The sequence below is a fragment of the Chiloscyllium plagiosum genome, unplaced genomic scaffold (assembly GCF_037043375.1).
Source record: "Chiloscyllium plagiosum isolate Xiang-an unplaced genomic scaffold, Cpla_swu_hap1 HiC_scaffold_14, whole genome shotgun sequence".
Classification (NCBI taxonomy): Eukaryota; Metazoa; Chordata; class Chondrichthyes; order Orectolobiformes; family Hemiscylliidae; genus Chiloscyllium; species Chiloscyllium plagiosum.
In genome coordinates this window covers 6,289,594-6,305,639 of record NW_028270152.1, presented here as the reverse complement: position 1 = coordinate 6,305,639, position 16,046 = coordinate 6,289,594, and the positions used below count along the sequence as shown (strand labels likewise).

Below are 16,046 nucleotides of genomic sequence, written 5' to 3'. Positions count from 1 at the left end.
AATCTCTGGAAGTACATGGGCAGTAGGAGTATTATTGAGGGGAAATCAGGGCACAATGGGACATTGGCATGGGATTAAGGAGCATCAAAGGGATTCAATAATACATGAACAGAGGAATGGAGAGAATAGGCCCCATTAAAGATCACCGGGTTGACTGGAACTGCCAGAGACAGGTGCCATACTCGAGTATTTTGAAACTCCTTAATGTGGAAAGGGGGGGAAAAAGAGGGAGTGAGAATCCATATCTTTTCAGACCAGGAGCTGTATATCTTTAAACCTGACCTTACTGGGTATACCCTAAATTTCCCAGCCAGCTAGGAAACTGACTACTTGGTCCCTCACTGATGTTTGTACAATCAATGCTGACAGGTGAGGTGCCAAAAGACTGGAGGCTGGCTAATGAATGCAATGTTTAAGGTGTTAAGGAAAAGTTAGGAACTATAGACCAGTGAGCTTGACATCAGTGGTGACAAGTAGATTTACATCTTTCACCAGATGCACAGCATGGAAACAGACCCTTTGATCCAATGTGTCCATGCCAACCAGAGATCTCAATCTAGTCCCACCTGCCAGCTCCTGGCCCATATCCCTCCCAACCCTTCCTATGCATATACCCATCCAGATGCCTTTTTTAAATGTTGCAATTGTACCAGCCTCCACTACTTCCTCCAGCAGTTCATCCCATACATGTACCACCCTCTAAGGGGCAACTTTTCCACAGTCTCTATCTTCCCCCTCACCTTAAATCTATGCCCCCTAGTTCTTGACTCCCTGACCCAGGGAAAAGACTGTCTATTTATCCTACCATGCTCCCCATGACTTTGTAAACCTCTAAGGTCACTCCTTGACCTAGACTCCAGGGAAAAGAGCCCCAGCCTATTCAACCCCTCCATTCCTCCAACCCTGGCAACATCCTTTAAATCTTTTCTGAACCACTTCAAGTTTCTCAACATCCTTCCAATAGGAAGGAGACTAGAATTGCACAGGATATTCTAACAGTGGCCTAATCACTGTCCTATACAGCCACATGACCCAACTCCAGTCCTCCATACTCTGACCAATAAAGGAAAGCATACCAAATGCCTTCACTATCTACCTGTGACTCTCCTTTCAAGGAGCTATGAACCTGCACTCCAAGGTCTTTGTTCAGCAACACTCCCTAGGACCTTGCCATTAAGGTGTATAAGTCCACTAAGATTTGATTTCCTGAAATGCAGCACCTCACTTATCTGAAACTCCATCTACCACTTCTCAGCCCATTGGTCCATCTGGTCAAGATCCTGTTGTAATCTGACGGAACTCTCTTCGCTGTCCACTGCACCTCCAATTTTGGCGTCATCTGCTAACTTACTGTACCTCTTGTGCTCTTATCCAAATCATTGAAGTCCATAGATCACACCAACTGCTCTGCCCTCTTCAATCCTCTTTTTGAAGAGTAACAATCAAGTTTGAGACATTTCCCACAAAGCCATGTTGACAATCCCTAATCAGTCCTTGCCTTTCCAAATACATATGCATCCTGTCCCTCAGGATTCCCTCCAACTTGCCCACCACTGTTAGGCTCACTGGTCTATAGTTCCCTGGCTTGTCCTTACAACCTTTCTTAAACAGTAGCACCACATTTGTCAACTTCCAGTCTTCCAGCACCTCACCTGAGTATTGATAAATCTCAGCAAGAGGCCCAGCAATCACTTCTCTAGCTTCCCACAGTTCTAGGGTACACTTGATCAGGTCCTGGGGATTTATGCACTTTCGTGCATTTAAGACATCCAGCACTTCCTCCTTTTGTAATTTGGGCATCTTAAGATGTCACCATCTATTTCCCTACAGTCTATCTTCCATATCCTTTTCCACAGTCGGTATTCCCCCACTTTCTGCAGTTCTACTCAAAGGCCACCTTGCTGATCTTTTGAGGGGCCCTATTCTCATTACCCTTTTGTCCTTAATGTATTTGTAAAAACTCTTTAAAAGGCAATGACTGATTTTAGGAGTAGTTGGCATGGCTTTGGTAAATCCTGGATCTCTGACTTGGATTTCTTGAAGTGACAATGGACTAAGAACTAGCCAGTTGTCTGCAGAACTCAAGTAGACCAGGTTGCTTTTTGGACTCTAAGCTGACAGGACTTTGATCCAATGGGCTAAGTAATGGTAGTTCCTGGTTTTTGGATAAATGAGGCACTGCCCATTGGAAGGGCCAATCAGGACAGGATTTTTGTACATAAATGGTGAGGCCCTGGGGTGTTGCTGAGACTTTGGCATGTAGGTTCATACTTCCTTAAGTGAAGACACAGGATCATGAATGCATTTGGTATGCTTGCCTTGGTCAGTGTGTTGTCTACAAATTGGGTGATGTTGTGACAGTGGCTGCTTGAAATACTGCATTCAATTCTAGCCAGCCTCCTACAGGAGAATGTTGAACTTTGATCAGAAAAGATTTGACATGTTGCCTGGATTGCTGGTTTGAGCTAAGGGAGAGGCTGAATTGACTCTCCATTTTATGTTGGAGGATGAGGGTGACCTTTTTAAAAGGCCCTATAAATTAGGGCATGGATAAGGTAAATAGCCAAAGTCGGTGTTCAGGGTAGGGGATTCAAAAACTAGAGGACATGGGTCTTTAGCTTTCCCTCATCTTAAACTGAAGGGGCAACATTTTCAGAAGGTGGTGCAGAGGAGGTAGAGGCTAGTAAAATTATAGCACTTCAAAGGCATGTGGATGGGCACATGAACAGGAAGGGTTGAGGGATATGGACTAAATGCTGGCTCACAAGGTTTGGAAATCTCTTCAGTATGGAGAAGTTGGACTAGAGATGTATAGTGCAAACACACTATCTTCCTTGTCACTTCAATATATCAGTTCTGTCTGGCCAACCTCCAAGCTCGCTGCATTGTTCCAGCAAAACACTATGCAAACTAAAAGCACCTCCCCTTCCAATGGGAACCCTGAAGTGCTCTGGACTTTGAGTTCAACTTTAAAGCTGAGTGCCTTTTTCTCCTTGTGCTTTTCCCCATATACTAGGCCTTGTCTTTACACTACCCATTCAGTGACTAATAGTTCCGGTAGCAGTTATTCATTGTCTCCTTCAAACTGATCCTTGACCACTACTATCTGTTAAGTTTGGGTGCTTTGTTTTCCCTTTTTGGGGCTCTTATCTCCACATTATCTTTGCCTTCTGACTCTTCAAAGAAACTAATGGTAGCTAGGAAAGTTCTGAAGGGTCACTGGACCTGCCAGTCTAGAGTTTCTAATTGTTTTTGTTTTCCAACATACAGTTTGAAGTTTTGTTTGTGTACAGACTTCCTGATCAACTGATGCTAATCTAGCTGTAGTAGAACAGCTGCACTAGATCCAACAAGTTCTGGAGCACATCTATATATACTATTGCCAAAATGTGGACTGGAAGCATAACCTCTGTAGTATCCAGTGCCTCTAGTTTCTTTAGTTAGTTCAGCTAACTGAACTTGAATCTGTGGTCTTCCATTCTCTGGAGACCAAGAATGGAATATCCAGCCAGAAACTCAAATGGGATGTTGAATGCTTTAGGAGCTCAGCCCAAAAATACACTGGGTTAAGGATATTCCTGGATCTGCCTCAAGTGAGTTAATTGTCAACATCTTAACCCTCTTTAGAAGTTCCATGCATTAGCAGCAATAGTAATGCCATATACCACAAGGTTAATGTTGGAATAAAAGCACCCTATGAAGGCTCAGTTGCCCTTAACTTACACCAGTGCAATCCCTATGTTGTGGGTTGATCCAAATGCCTTTAGGGAAGGAATTTGAGAATTTTGATCCAGTCACTGAAGGAATATTTCCAAATCCAAATTGTGGATGGCTTGGAGGGGGACTTGCTGGTAGTGTTTCCAGTCTGCTATCCCCTTGAGGTGGGGAAGGTGCAGTCAAGATCCTTGAATTTCTGTAGTAAACACTTCTGCTATAATCAGAACTAGAAATTTGTGGTGCCAATCAAGCTACTGTACTAGATGGTGTTGCACTTATCCTGACTAGTCAGGAGTATTTCATTACACTTCCTTCTGAGCACAAAACATAGCACAGTACAGGCCCTTCCACCCTTGATGTTGTACTGACCAGTCATGCCAATCTGAAGCACATCTACACTATTCCATGTACATCCATGTGCTTGTCCACTGACTAAAATGTACTTAAAGTTGACTAATCTACCATCGTTGCAAAGCATTCCACACCCTTTCGACTGAGTAAAGAAACTACCTCTGGCATCTGTCCTATATCTATCACCCCTCAATTTAAAGTTCTGTCCCCTTGTGCACACTGTCGCCCTACTGGGGAAAAAGCTCTCCCTGTCCACTCTATCTAACCCTCTGATCATATGTCTCTATCACCTCTCAACCTTAACAGCCTCCAGTCCCTCAGCCTTTCCTCATAAGACCTTCCCTCCATACCAGGCAACATCCTAGTGAATCTCCTCTGCACCATTTCCAAAGCTTCCACATTCTCCTTGTAATGTGGTGATCAGAACTGTACACAATACTCCAAGTGTGGCTGCACCAGTTCAGTACATCTGCAGCATAACCTCATGGTTCTGGAACTCAATCCCTCTATCAATAAAAGCTAAAACACTATGCCTTAACCCTGTCAACCTGGGTGGCAACCTTTCAAGGATCTGTGTACCTGGACACAAATTTCTCTGCTCATCTACACTACCAAGAATCTTACCATTTTTAGCCCAGTACTTTGCATTTCGGTTACTGATTAGTCTAGATGGTGGACTGGCTTTAGGAGTCGGATGTGTACTGGCTGTAGTATTCCTAGCCTGACCTACTGTAGTTACTTCCAATGGAGTCCAGCTGACTTTCTGGCCAGAACCTGAAAGGCATCAATAGGGGATTCTGATAGTAATTGAATGTGTAGTTAGATGCAGGTTCCTGGCATTTGTGGCATGAATGTTCACTGCCACTTGTCAACCCAAGTCCTGGATGTTCTGATCGTATTGCATTCGACTTGGTACCAAGTTGTGAATGGTCCTGGACATTTTGCAGTCATCAAACATCCTCATCTCTCTCCTCCATAAGAGAAGCTCACTGAAACAATAGGCTAGGTTGAGTCCTTATCCTGGAGCTGAAATGATTAAGGTGGATCTTGAACAAATGTCCTTTTTTTTTTTTTTATAGGACTGTCTTGAGGCCATAACTAGTGAGGTAGGCTCAAACTTGTCAATGCAGTGGAGGTAGAATCAATGTTCAAGAAAAATTGAGCTTTCTAGGAAGCCAGCAGGAAAGTATAGCTGAGCTTGGTCTTAAATGGCAGAGTGGACTTGAAGGGCTAAACTGCCTAATCCTACTCTTGGTTCCATTCATAAGTGGACCAGACATCACCCAGGTTGTCCCACTAAACAAGTGGATCTGTATAATGACTAGTTTTTGACTAGGCTGAGACTGTTCCCACTCAGTATGGAGACTGTGGGATCAACCTGTTTCCAGTATTTGCCTGGTGGTCAGTCTAGTTTCATTCCAAACCCCTCTTCAGGCAACTAGTACTGTGGGTCTTGGACTTTAGCAGGTTGTTGTGGCTCTGTTCACCGAGTTGGGAATTTGTGGTGCAGATGTTTCTTCCCCTGTCTAGGTGACATCCTCAGTGATGGAGCCTCCTGTGAAGCGCTTCCATGTTTCCTCCAGCGTTTAGTGGTTTGTCTCTGCCACTTCCAGTTGTCTGCTGCAGTGGCTGGTATATTGGGTCCAGGTTGATATGTTTGCAGCTCCTCCTCAGATTCTAACAACAATCAACAAACACATCGACCTGGACCCAATATACTGGCCACTCCAGCGGACAGCTGGAATGGACAACTGGAAGCGGCAGAGACCAAACACTCTAAATGCCGGAGGAAACAACAGAAGCGCTTCACAGGAGGCTCCCAATCAGGATGTCACCTAGATGGGATAAAACGTCTGCAACACACATTCCCAGCTTGGCAAACAGAATCGCAACAAGCACCTGAGCTACAAATCTTCTCTTTGAACTTTAGCAGGTGACTGGATTGCCTAAGTGCTACTCTGCCTTGCCTCCCCTGTTCTGAAATGGCTGATTTTAGTCTGCCACTGCATCTCAATTGACAATCATTAATGATTTGCTGTTTCATTTTAGTCAGTTATTCATTCCTTTGTTTCCTAATTTTAATATGGAAGTTGAATGACCACAGGTAGTCTAATAACTTGAAATAAAGTTGGGTGCTGCTTCTTCAGGTAAAGTCACCTGATGAAGGGACAGTGCTCCAAGCTGGAGTTCAAACCTATTAGACTAAACCTTGTCGCATAACCTTGTCCACCCCAGTCCAATATCACACTTGTGCTTAATCTTGATCCACTAACCCCTCCCTCTTCCAAATAGGAAGTGGTCACTGCTACCTCATGGTCTTTGAGATCACAATCCTATTTCCTTAACACAACCAGGTCTGGTATGGCTTTTTCTATTATCTCCCAATCTGTTCTAAGATTACCCTAAATCTTCATTATCTCTTACCAATCTGACTCTTCCCACTTTTTTGTCCTTGGCTTTAATGCCTCATTGTCACCCTTTCAGAACACTGCTCCACTCCACATCATTCCCTCAAGTGGCAACCACATGGCAGAGGCCACAAATGCAGTCTTGCCCTATCACTTGTTTCAAGTTGAAACTGTCTTCACAATGGGTAGCATTTAAGTCACCTTTTTTCCCAGCATCTGATCACTGTGTCCAAAGTTCCAGTTAACTATCACTGAATCACTTACTGTAAACTTTGCTGTGAAACAGTTGCTATCAGCTGCCATGTTGATTAGCAGGAGCTGAATTTTTAATTTGAAGCAAACTGAATAATATCCTTAACTTTTTTTTTCTTCTCTAGGGTAGGGAAAACCTCCTTGATGAACCAGTATGTGAACAAAAAATTCAGTAACCAGTACAAGGCAACTATAGGTGCAGACTTTCTCACCAAAGAAGTGATGGTGGATGATCGATTGGTGACTATGCAGGTAATGCCAAATCAAATTTACTTTGCCTGCTTGGTTTATTTAGCAATAATATTCACAAGGTATCCCAGCTCCTTATATAAATGCTGCATGTTTTCTCAGGGCTCAGTAAGCTGAATACTAAGCTTGGCTCCTTGCAGCAAGTTCAGTGATACATCCTTTGAATTTTCCTCCAGTTCTAAAATCTCTGGCTAACTGAGGACCTCAACTGAAAGCCTGTATGATACTAAAATTAATGGCAAAACCAGGAAAAGCTACTTTTTAGAAGCTAGTAGTGACATGAGGGAGAAAGCTAGGAATGGTAAAATACTCTAGTTTTTCCATAAGCCAAAATCCACTTAAATCCTGTAAGCTTTCTCAATTGGTCTCATCCACTCCAAGAAATAAGACAGTTGCTGTTGGGTGCTGTTACTAAATAGCTGAGATTCAAGTCAGGAAAAGTGCACTGAGAGAACTGGGACTGGAAGCTGACCAGTGTCTTGGAACTGATCACCTGCATACTGTGAAGTTGCCGCAGAAGATTTGAGTGCATCTATTTTGCCACCAGAAAAATAAGACTGACAGCCAGCTAACTTTTTTTAAAGAAAATCCACTGAGATAGTAGCAGGCCACTGATTTAACTAAACAGATGTATAACTTTTGTGAACTAATCTTGTTACAAGCTAGGCACGAGCCAATAGACCCCTTTCTAAAGGGCAGAGATAAAGCTACCCTCATTGGGGAAAAATAACATGAATAATTGGTCAGCTTGCAGCCAAGTCTCCTTTTGGTTGACTGAGGGCCACCAATTGCTAAAACCAATATTTTGCCTTTAAGGACTCTGGTGAAATGGTCAGTAAACTCCTGGAGTAGGAAAACAGATTGCAGGGTAAACTGTTAAGATGGAGGCAAGTTTGAGTTTGTCAAGTTTGAATTTGACTTGTGTTGAACTTTATTTCTCCAAACTGCTGGAGAATTTTTTCAAGTTTCCTATAAAAAGGCAGACAAAAGGCCTGCTGTCAAATCGCTGACTTTTATTGAATGTGAATAACCTACTTCCCTACTGCCATTCCATGCATGGAATTTCCATAGTTAGGATTAAGTGTTGAACTTGGATATTTTAAGAACACTCGGGTTACATGGATGCTAATATGATAAAGCCCACATTCTGGCTATAGTACTGAACTGTGTCCCAGAAATAGTTGCACCCAAAGCCAAGTTTTCCAGTACAGCTACAATACTGGCATCTGACAGTGTGAAACCAAGCAGGACTAATTCAGCCTGGTCAACTAACACATGATACTGCTGTCCAGTGGTGGATAATACTTTTAGTTGTGACCTAAGCACTACCAGCTGGCCAGCATTTATTGCTTTTCTGTAATTGCCCTGTTGATTCTGCTACTAAGCAATACTTGGAAAGGAACAACTTGATCATTGGAGCCACTTGGTTCCTGACATTGGTCAAAATGTGGGCAGTGTAGTTGAATTCAAGGTGAGGGTGATTGATCTAAATGGCAACATTCGGTAGCTCCTTTCTGCCATGTTAATCAAATTTAGTCAGTGGGAATGCAAAGGTAAAACTGCTCAGCTATCTCTGAAGGAAGATAACTGTAGTTAATGGTCACCACCATGGCTCAGGACAGTTGTCTTCAACTATCTTCAACTGCTTCATCGATCTGAGGTCTATTGCACTAGCAGCCCACGTGCAGCAAGATCAACATTTAGGCTTGGGTTCTGTAGAGTCAAATGTACAGCATGGAAACAGACCCCTTTGGTCCAACCCGTCCATGCTGACCAGATATCCCAACCCAATCTAGTCCCACCTGTCAGCACTTGGCCCATATCCCTCCACCCTTTCTATTCATATACCCATCCAGATGCCTTTTAAATGTTGCAATTGTACCAGCCTCCACCACTTCCTCTGGCAGCTCATTCCATACATTCCACCCTGTCTGGAAGAAGTTGCCCCTTGGGTCTCTTTTATATCTTTTCCTCTTCATCCTAAACCTATGCTGTCTAGGTGTGGACTCCCTGACCCCAAAGAAGACTTGTCTATTTATCTTATCTGTGCCTCAAATTTTGTAAACCTCTAAGGTCACCCCTCAGCCTCTGACACTCTAGAGAAAACCACCTCAGCCTATTGAATCTCCATATAGCTCAAATCCTCCAACCCTGGCAACATACATCTTTTCTGAACCCTTTCAGGTTTCACAACTTCCTATCAGGCAGGAGACTAGAATTGTGCACAATATTCCAACAATGGCCTAACCAAGTCCTGTACAGCCAAAACATGACCTCCCAACTCCTGTACTCCATACTCTGACCAATAAAGGAAAGCATACCAGCACCACCTTCACTATCCTATATACCTGTGACTCCACTTTCAACAAGCTATGAACCTGCACTCCAAGGTCTTTGTTCAGCAACACTCCCTAGGAACTTACCGTATAAGTCCTGCTAAGATTTGATTTCCCAAAATGCAGCACCTCTCATTTATCTGAATTAAACTCCATCTTTTGCCAGCCAGACACTTGCCACTTTACATGGTAAAATGCCATGTAATTTCAATGGTGCTACCACACTTCATAGTCCACAATCAACATCCTAGGGTTGACAATCTCAAACTGCCAGGATCAGCTGTATAAATGCTACTAGGCAAGCTTGGAATTCTTGCCAGAACCTCCTTTGTCTCAATTCTTAGCCTTCCTTGCAAAATGCTGTTTGAGTAATGGTATACTCTTGTCTGGATGGATGCTGTTCCAGTAGCATGTGCAGCTTAATGTTACCAGCCAGGGCAAAGCATCCCTTTTGGCATCCATCCATCCATTACCTTCAACATTCACCCTCTTCTATTGGCAGAATATAGTGCATCCTATAGAGTAGAGACTTGCCAAGCCTTTCAATAGTGCCTTCCAGACATGCATTCTACTGCCTAAAATGTCTGTATACCAATTGTCCCTGCAGGTTTTTAGTGTTGGCCAACACTATACTTTCAAGTCACTGGCAAGGCCAGCACTTGTTAACTATATAACTGGCTTGCTGTACCACTTTAGTGGATCTGGTGTCCTGTCAAGCTAAGTGAAAATGGTCATCTTCCTTGCTCTACAATAGCATGAACCAGATAGGGTCTACCCAATCATTATTGAAACTCACTTTACAAACTAATTTGATTTAAATTTAAATCTAAATCCACTGTCATGGTGTTTAAACTCTCCACAGTATTTTCCTGGGCTTTGAATGCCATTCCATCATACCAGTAGTCTTAACCATGACCGGACAGTGGATTCAAGAATTTTTCTGGCTTTCAATCTAAAGTTGAATTAAGTCTAAATTTTAATGCAAGTATTTAAACTCTCCATTTTTGAGTTGCATAAGCCTCTGGTTGTTGAAAAATCAACCACAGTGGATGAATAAATGTCTTAAATATTTGCCAGGCAATGAAAGCTTGTATGTGTGGTGGGTCTAGGCATGCTTTCCTAGAGATCTAATATTGAAGCTGTGGAATTTTAAACTTTCCCCTTTAGATCTGGGATACAGCTGGACAAGAGCGGTTTCAGTCATTGGGTGTAGCGTTCTACAGAGGAGCTGACTGCTGTGTGCTGGTCTTTGATGTAACGGCACCTAATACGTTCAAAACTCTTGATAGCTGGAGGGATGAGTTTCTCATTCAAGCTAGTCCGCGAGATCCAGAAAACTTTCCATTTGTTGTCCTTGGAAACAAGATTGATTTGGAAAACCGACAAGTATGTATAACTTTGATGCATTTTTGTATAACCGATTAAGGTGTTACAATCCTAAATTGCTTGGCTTGGTTTCCCATGTCAGCCTGGTGCTTAACCTACTAAATCCTATTATTCCAAACACTAGACTACAAGCTGGGCTCTCCAGTTCAGCAACCTGGAGAAATTCAGCAGGTCTGGCAGCATCTGGGGGGGAAAAAAGCTAATGTTTAGTGTCAGGTTCTGATTTCTTTGTCACTGAACTCTATCTACTCAGATACTGCTAGACCTACAGTTTCTCCAGTTTGATTTTTGTTTCTGAACTCCAGCATCTGCAGTCTGAGAATTTTCTTTTTACACCATTCATTTGTGGGCAGCAAGTGGTTAATTGTTAGGGCTGTTTATTGCTCATCAAGCCAATTCACATGGGAGTAGGAAATGGTGTGAAACTAGAGTCTCAGCCAAACTGGCTTAATCATAGCTTTCCTACCTGAAAAGCATGTGGGTCTAATAGTTGAATCTTGCTCAGACTGGGAGCTTAATTACCACTTTGAGAATTTTAAATCCTATTAAACAAACTGCCTTGACAGGATTTGGATTTCCATTCTCTGGATAATGTGTTCAGATGCTTTGCCTACTTTTACCTAATTGAGGTTTATATTCTAGACTAGATGTACAAACACTCGGTTTGTCCTGCTGCAGGACAAACCAGGTGTTGGATCTGCTTCCATGAGCCTCTGAACAATGTTTAAAAGCAGTTGAACACTAATGGACAGCACTTAACTAGAAACCAGATTTCTTTCTTTTTTAATAACTTGGTGTCCAGCCAGTTTTTTAATCTTTGTTCACTCTAGAGTCCTCATTATCTTGTCTTCTTTGAGCCCACCCTCCCTCTAGCCTTATGAACCAAATAGGTCACTTGAAAGACTTGCATTTGGTGTAGTGGCTTTTATGATTTCTTGACCAATGAACTATTTTTAAAGTTTAGCCACCAGTTGTAGGAAAATTGACAGTTGTTTCAAACTCTAGTGGTTTAATCTGATTCGTGATGGATAAATAATAATCTTGACACTAAATTTAATTGTGCCATGGGATATATTAAATTCCCAATAGGTTGGTGTTCCCTCAGTGCATTGGGAATGAAAGCCTTTTCTTAACTCTGAATCCTGGAATCTAAAACTAAGTATGAACCACCTATTTGAAGGTGATGAATACAGAAACTTCATCCAAAAGTTAAACTGTCTCCCAGAGTGGAGACTGAGATTATAGCTGTCCAGATAGATCTGCATGAAAGTGATACTACATGAACTTTTTGATTGTCTCCCTTTTCTCTTTCAGGTCACTGCAAAAAGAGCACAAGCATGGTGTCAGAGCAAAAATAATATCCCTTATTTTGAAACCAGTGCAAAAGAGGCAATAAATGTGGAACAGGCTTTTCAAACAATTGCACGGAATGCACTTAAACAGGTATGACTTGTATTTTAAAACCAGCTGCATACTATATGATCAGTCACCTGGTCCGCACCAGTTTTCAAACATGATCAATTTAGAGGCACAGTTTATTTGTTTTTGAGGTGAGGTGATCTCAACTCTGTTCACTTGGTCTTGTGACCACTTCCTTCTGAAGGAATGAATGTTACATATTGGCTTATCCTCCTCCCCTGACATTCTTAGACAAAAAGCCAAGAATCACTTTGGAGAAATCGGTTAAGCAGCTAATTCCCTTGAGACTAATTGGACACTGGTCACCCTGAAATACTGCAGAAGGGTAAAAATTGGACTGTACATTCACTTGACTTTGTTTTCCTCAAACAATTTCCGCTATCTTGCTTTGCCTACTTTTTTTTAAAACGGCATATCAATAGATTGCATTTTACAAGAGGTAAAAGATCCACCCTTTTGTAGGAAGGAAGTCTAAAGCTTGAATTGAATGCTATTTGTACTTCCTGATGAAGTCACCCTTCAGTGGGCCATGACGTTGACTCTTGGTTTCATTTGTCTTTTTAATTAGTGAAATCTTTGGTCTCTAGTGGCACATTTCCCTACCTGCAACACCACCCCACACATTCATCCCCTCCCTCTTGTTTTAATCTTGTGATACTTGTCTTCCAACTTTCTGCTTTGAGCAAACATTGGGGAAAGGTGTAACCTCTACTGCTTTTCCTTTCAATTTGTTCAGCATCTATCAGAGTAACCTTTTGTAGATAACTTCAGGCAAAAAGTCACATGCTCTCTCCTACTTGCAATCTGCTTAAACTGTTCTCTCCTCTGTCCACTTTTCCAAAACAAAACCATTCCCTGTTCTCTGGTACAAGTAGCCAGTCCTCAAGAGTCCTATCACAGCATCTGCTTGTCTGAACACCAATTTGGGAGTTGACTACAGTGAATTAGTGATGCTGGACAAGCGCAGCAGGTCAAACAGCATCCCAGGAGCAGGAAAGTTCTCATTTAGGGATGAGATCATTCCTGATTGAAGGGCTTGTGCCTGAAGTCTAATCTCAGATATTGCCTGATCTGTGCTCTTCTAGCACCACACTTGTGACTCTAATCTCCAGCATCTTTCTCACTTAGTGAATTATTCTACTAGTTGCCTTATCCAGTGCTCCCCAACCTGTTCCTACTGTTTCCCTATTTTAAGTAGCATGGAAAAGAACTGTTGAACCCCACTTTGAGGGGTGGGGGAAGAAGCAAGTGGCATGATAATTTGAAGACACCTGTATCTTTTGGAGCTACACTGAATGGAGACTTAGCATTTAATCCCAGTAAAAGTGCACAGCCAGCTGTTTTGACATTTGAGAAATTCAGAATTCAAAGTGACAGATTGAAATTTTAATCTTGCTGAACAGCAGACTCTCTAAGTCAAATAGGCCTTGTAACAAAATCAAAGCCTATGGTGATAGGGTCTCTTCCCTTTTTTCTCCTCTTTCCTCCTCCCCCCCCCCCCCCCCCCCCCCCCAGTCTGAGTGGGACTTGGGTTAACTTTGCAGAACAACCTTTTTAATGATTTAACTTTACAAAAAATCTTCAGCCTCTGGAGCTTTTGGGATTTTGGGTAGGATTGTCTACCTGTACTGTCATTCACCACTGCACCTTTCAAGTACCACTTCTGTCAACCATTCAAGGAGCTTCTGCTGTGCCTCAACGGCTGCCCCTTGTACTCAAATCCAGGCAGTAAATAGCTCCAAGGGGAGAAAATTCCCAGAGAGTCTTTACTGTAAAATTGCTATTTGATGCCTTTGACTTTGATTAGGCAACCCTACTTTAAATTCCAATTTGTATCACCAAAGGCATGAGCTGAGTATATATCACTTACCACCTGGTGTACTTTATCTGACCCCAATAACTGATCAGACTTGATAAGTTTGATAATGCATCAACATTCCCTATACAAGACTGCTTTGTTAAGCAAGTTTGCAACAGGCTGGTTTCCCTTAAATTCCAGGGACAGAAGTGTGTAGGTACTTCAGAATTCAAAACTGTAATGAATGTTCCTATGCATGTTAAGTGACTCTAGATTTAGGCTTTTAAGTTGTTCAAACAAAAGCTTGTAGTCTAAACCATAATTTAATTTTTCCTAGGAAACTGAAGTGGAACTCTACAATGAATTTCCAGAACCAATCAAACTAGACAAGAATGACCGGGCAAAGACTCCAGAGAGCTGCAGCTGCTGAGTGGGTGGGAAAGTTTCCTCAAATTAGGCCTTTGACACCAGTCCTCACCCCTGCCCTTTCCCCTTCCCTCAACCACAAGCCAAGATTCCTTTGTGCACACTGCGTAGTGCCCTCTGTGCACAAGGAAGAGTTGCATCTCATTAGCAGAGCTGTTGTATAACTGGTAGTAACATTGGAAGGAAACTAATGTATACTGAACAAAGTTTATTGTTTGAAGACCCATGTTTTACAATTGTACTGTAAAATGAATGATTAAATGATTTTTAAAATCTGTTCTGTCTAAAAGGTGAGAACTGGAGATGACCAGTGCTCTTTCTCCCAATCTTCAAAGCCCTTTTTTTTTTTTAAACTGTTCTTGGAGATAATTGAGGGAAAGTCATCTTGCTGTGGATTATGTTCATCCTGTTCCTTATCTATTTAGTGTTGCACATTGCCTCCCCAGTTCATGGTGACCTCATTTGAAACACCATTTACTTCGAACTGATTTTTGGGACAAGGAATAAAATGCTCAATGAGCACCAGCAATTCTTGGGAGATGGTATGACCAGGCCATACTTTATTGGCAATTAAACGTAAATGACTTTGGTCCAATATTCCAAAAAATACATCAATTGCTTAATCTTTGCATCTGGGTTTTCAGTTTATAAGTGTTCTTAAATTGATTTACTTATGCTTTGAAGTACTGTATGCAAAAATCAGTATTAAAGTCAACTTGTTTTGCCTGCAGCTACCCACAGAAAAGATTAGTAACATGAAGTTACTGCTGAACAGACTTCGTCTGGTACTAGTGACTCTTTGCCAAAGTTGCTAGTCTTGCTTCTTAGCTTTAAATTACACTTCCATCTACTTCCTGCAAAGGTTCACATTATAGTAAATGGGATAAATTTCTGTAATCATGAGGATATTGCCAATAAATAGAACAGGAGTGACTTTGTTTCTTTCATTTTTGTCTCTTCAAATGTATGGTTTTGGTCTATTTTTACTTCATCCAGACAATTTCCCCCTTCTCCCAAATCCCTAACTCAACCCAGGTTTTGCCTATCTTGAATTCTCAACTACCTTGCTTCTGTTTTCCATCTTATCTAGTTAACATTGGTTCAGAGTCAGTTGGTCATGGGGATCCATACCTGTGACAAGTGTAGGGGGAAGCATTGACTCATTGGTGCAGTTTATGTTCCAGGCCACTCCAGTTAATGAACCTTGTATTACTAGGTACAACTTGAGCCAGATCTGTGTACATTCCAAGTTAATGACCAATTTGCTATCCACAAATAGTCTACAGCATGGAACTTGCTGTAGACTATTTGTGCGCTTAACTTTTTTCTTCCTCATCTGAAAAGGGAGTGGACCAGCAGAAGGTGGCTATACACTTGTCCCTTGGTACCAATGACAGGTTCTGCAGAGAATAGGAAATTAGGCAGGAGGTCCTCAAGGCTAGTAATATCTAGATTACACCAGTGCCATGGGCTAGTTGTTAGGAATAAGATAGGGCAAACAATTGAGATGGAAATGTGTTGCTGGAGAAGCGCAGCAGGTCAGGCAGCATCGAGAACAGGAGAATCGACGTTTCAGGCATTAGCCCTTCTTCAGGAAACAGCTTGATTCCTGAAGAAGGGCATATGCCCAAAACGTTGATTCTCCTGTTCCCTAGATGCTGCCTGACCTGCTGCGCTTCTCCAGCAACACATTTCCATCTGATC

General features: G+C 42.1%; 1 protein-coding gene across 1 annotated transcript in view; it reads left to right on the top strand.

Annotated features, from left to right (window-relative positions):
• Positions 1 to 15,275, top strand: part of rab7a (RAB7a, member RAS oncogene family) — a 53,801-nt gene extending 38,526 nt beyond the window's left edge. The window contains exons 3-6 of the mRNA XM_043707575.2: positions 6,854 to 6,980; positions 10,481 to 10,699; positions 12,014 to 12,142; positions 14,254 to 15,275. Coding sequence (XP_043563510.1) covers positions 6,854 to 6,980; positions 10,481 to 10,699; positions 12,014 to 12,142; positions 14,254 to 14,346 — 568 coding nt within the window. The 3' untranslated portion in view covers positions 14,347 to 15,275. The remainder of the gene's footprint in view (positions 1 to 6,853; positions 6,981 to 10,480; positions 10,700 to 12,013; positions 12,143 to 14,253) is intronic.
• The last annotated feature ends 771 nt before the right edge of the window (positions 15,276 to 16,046 follow it).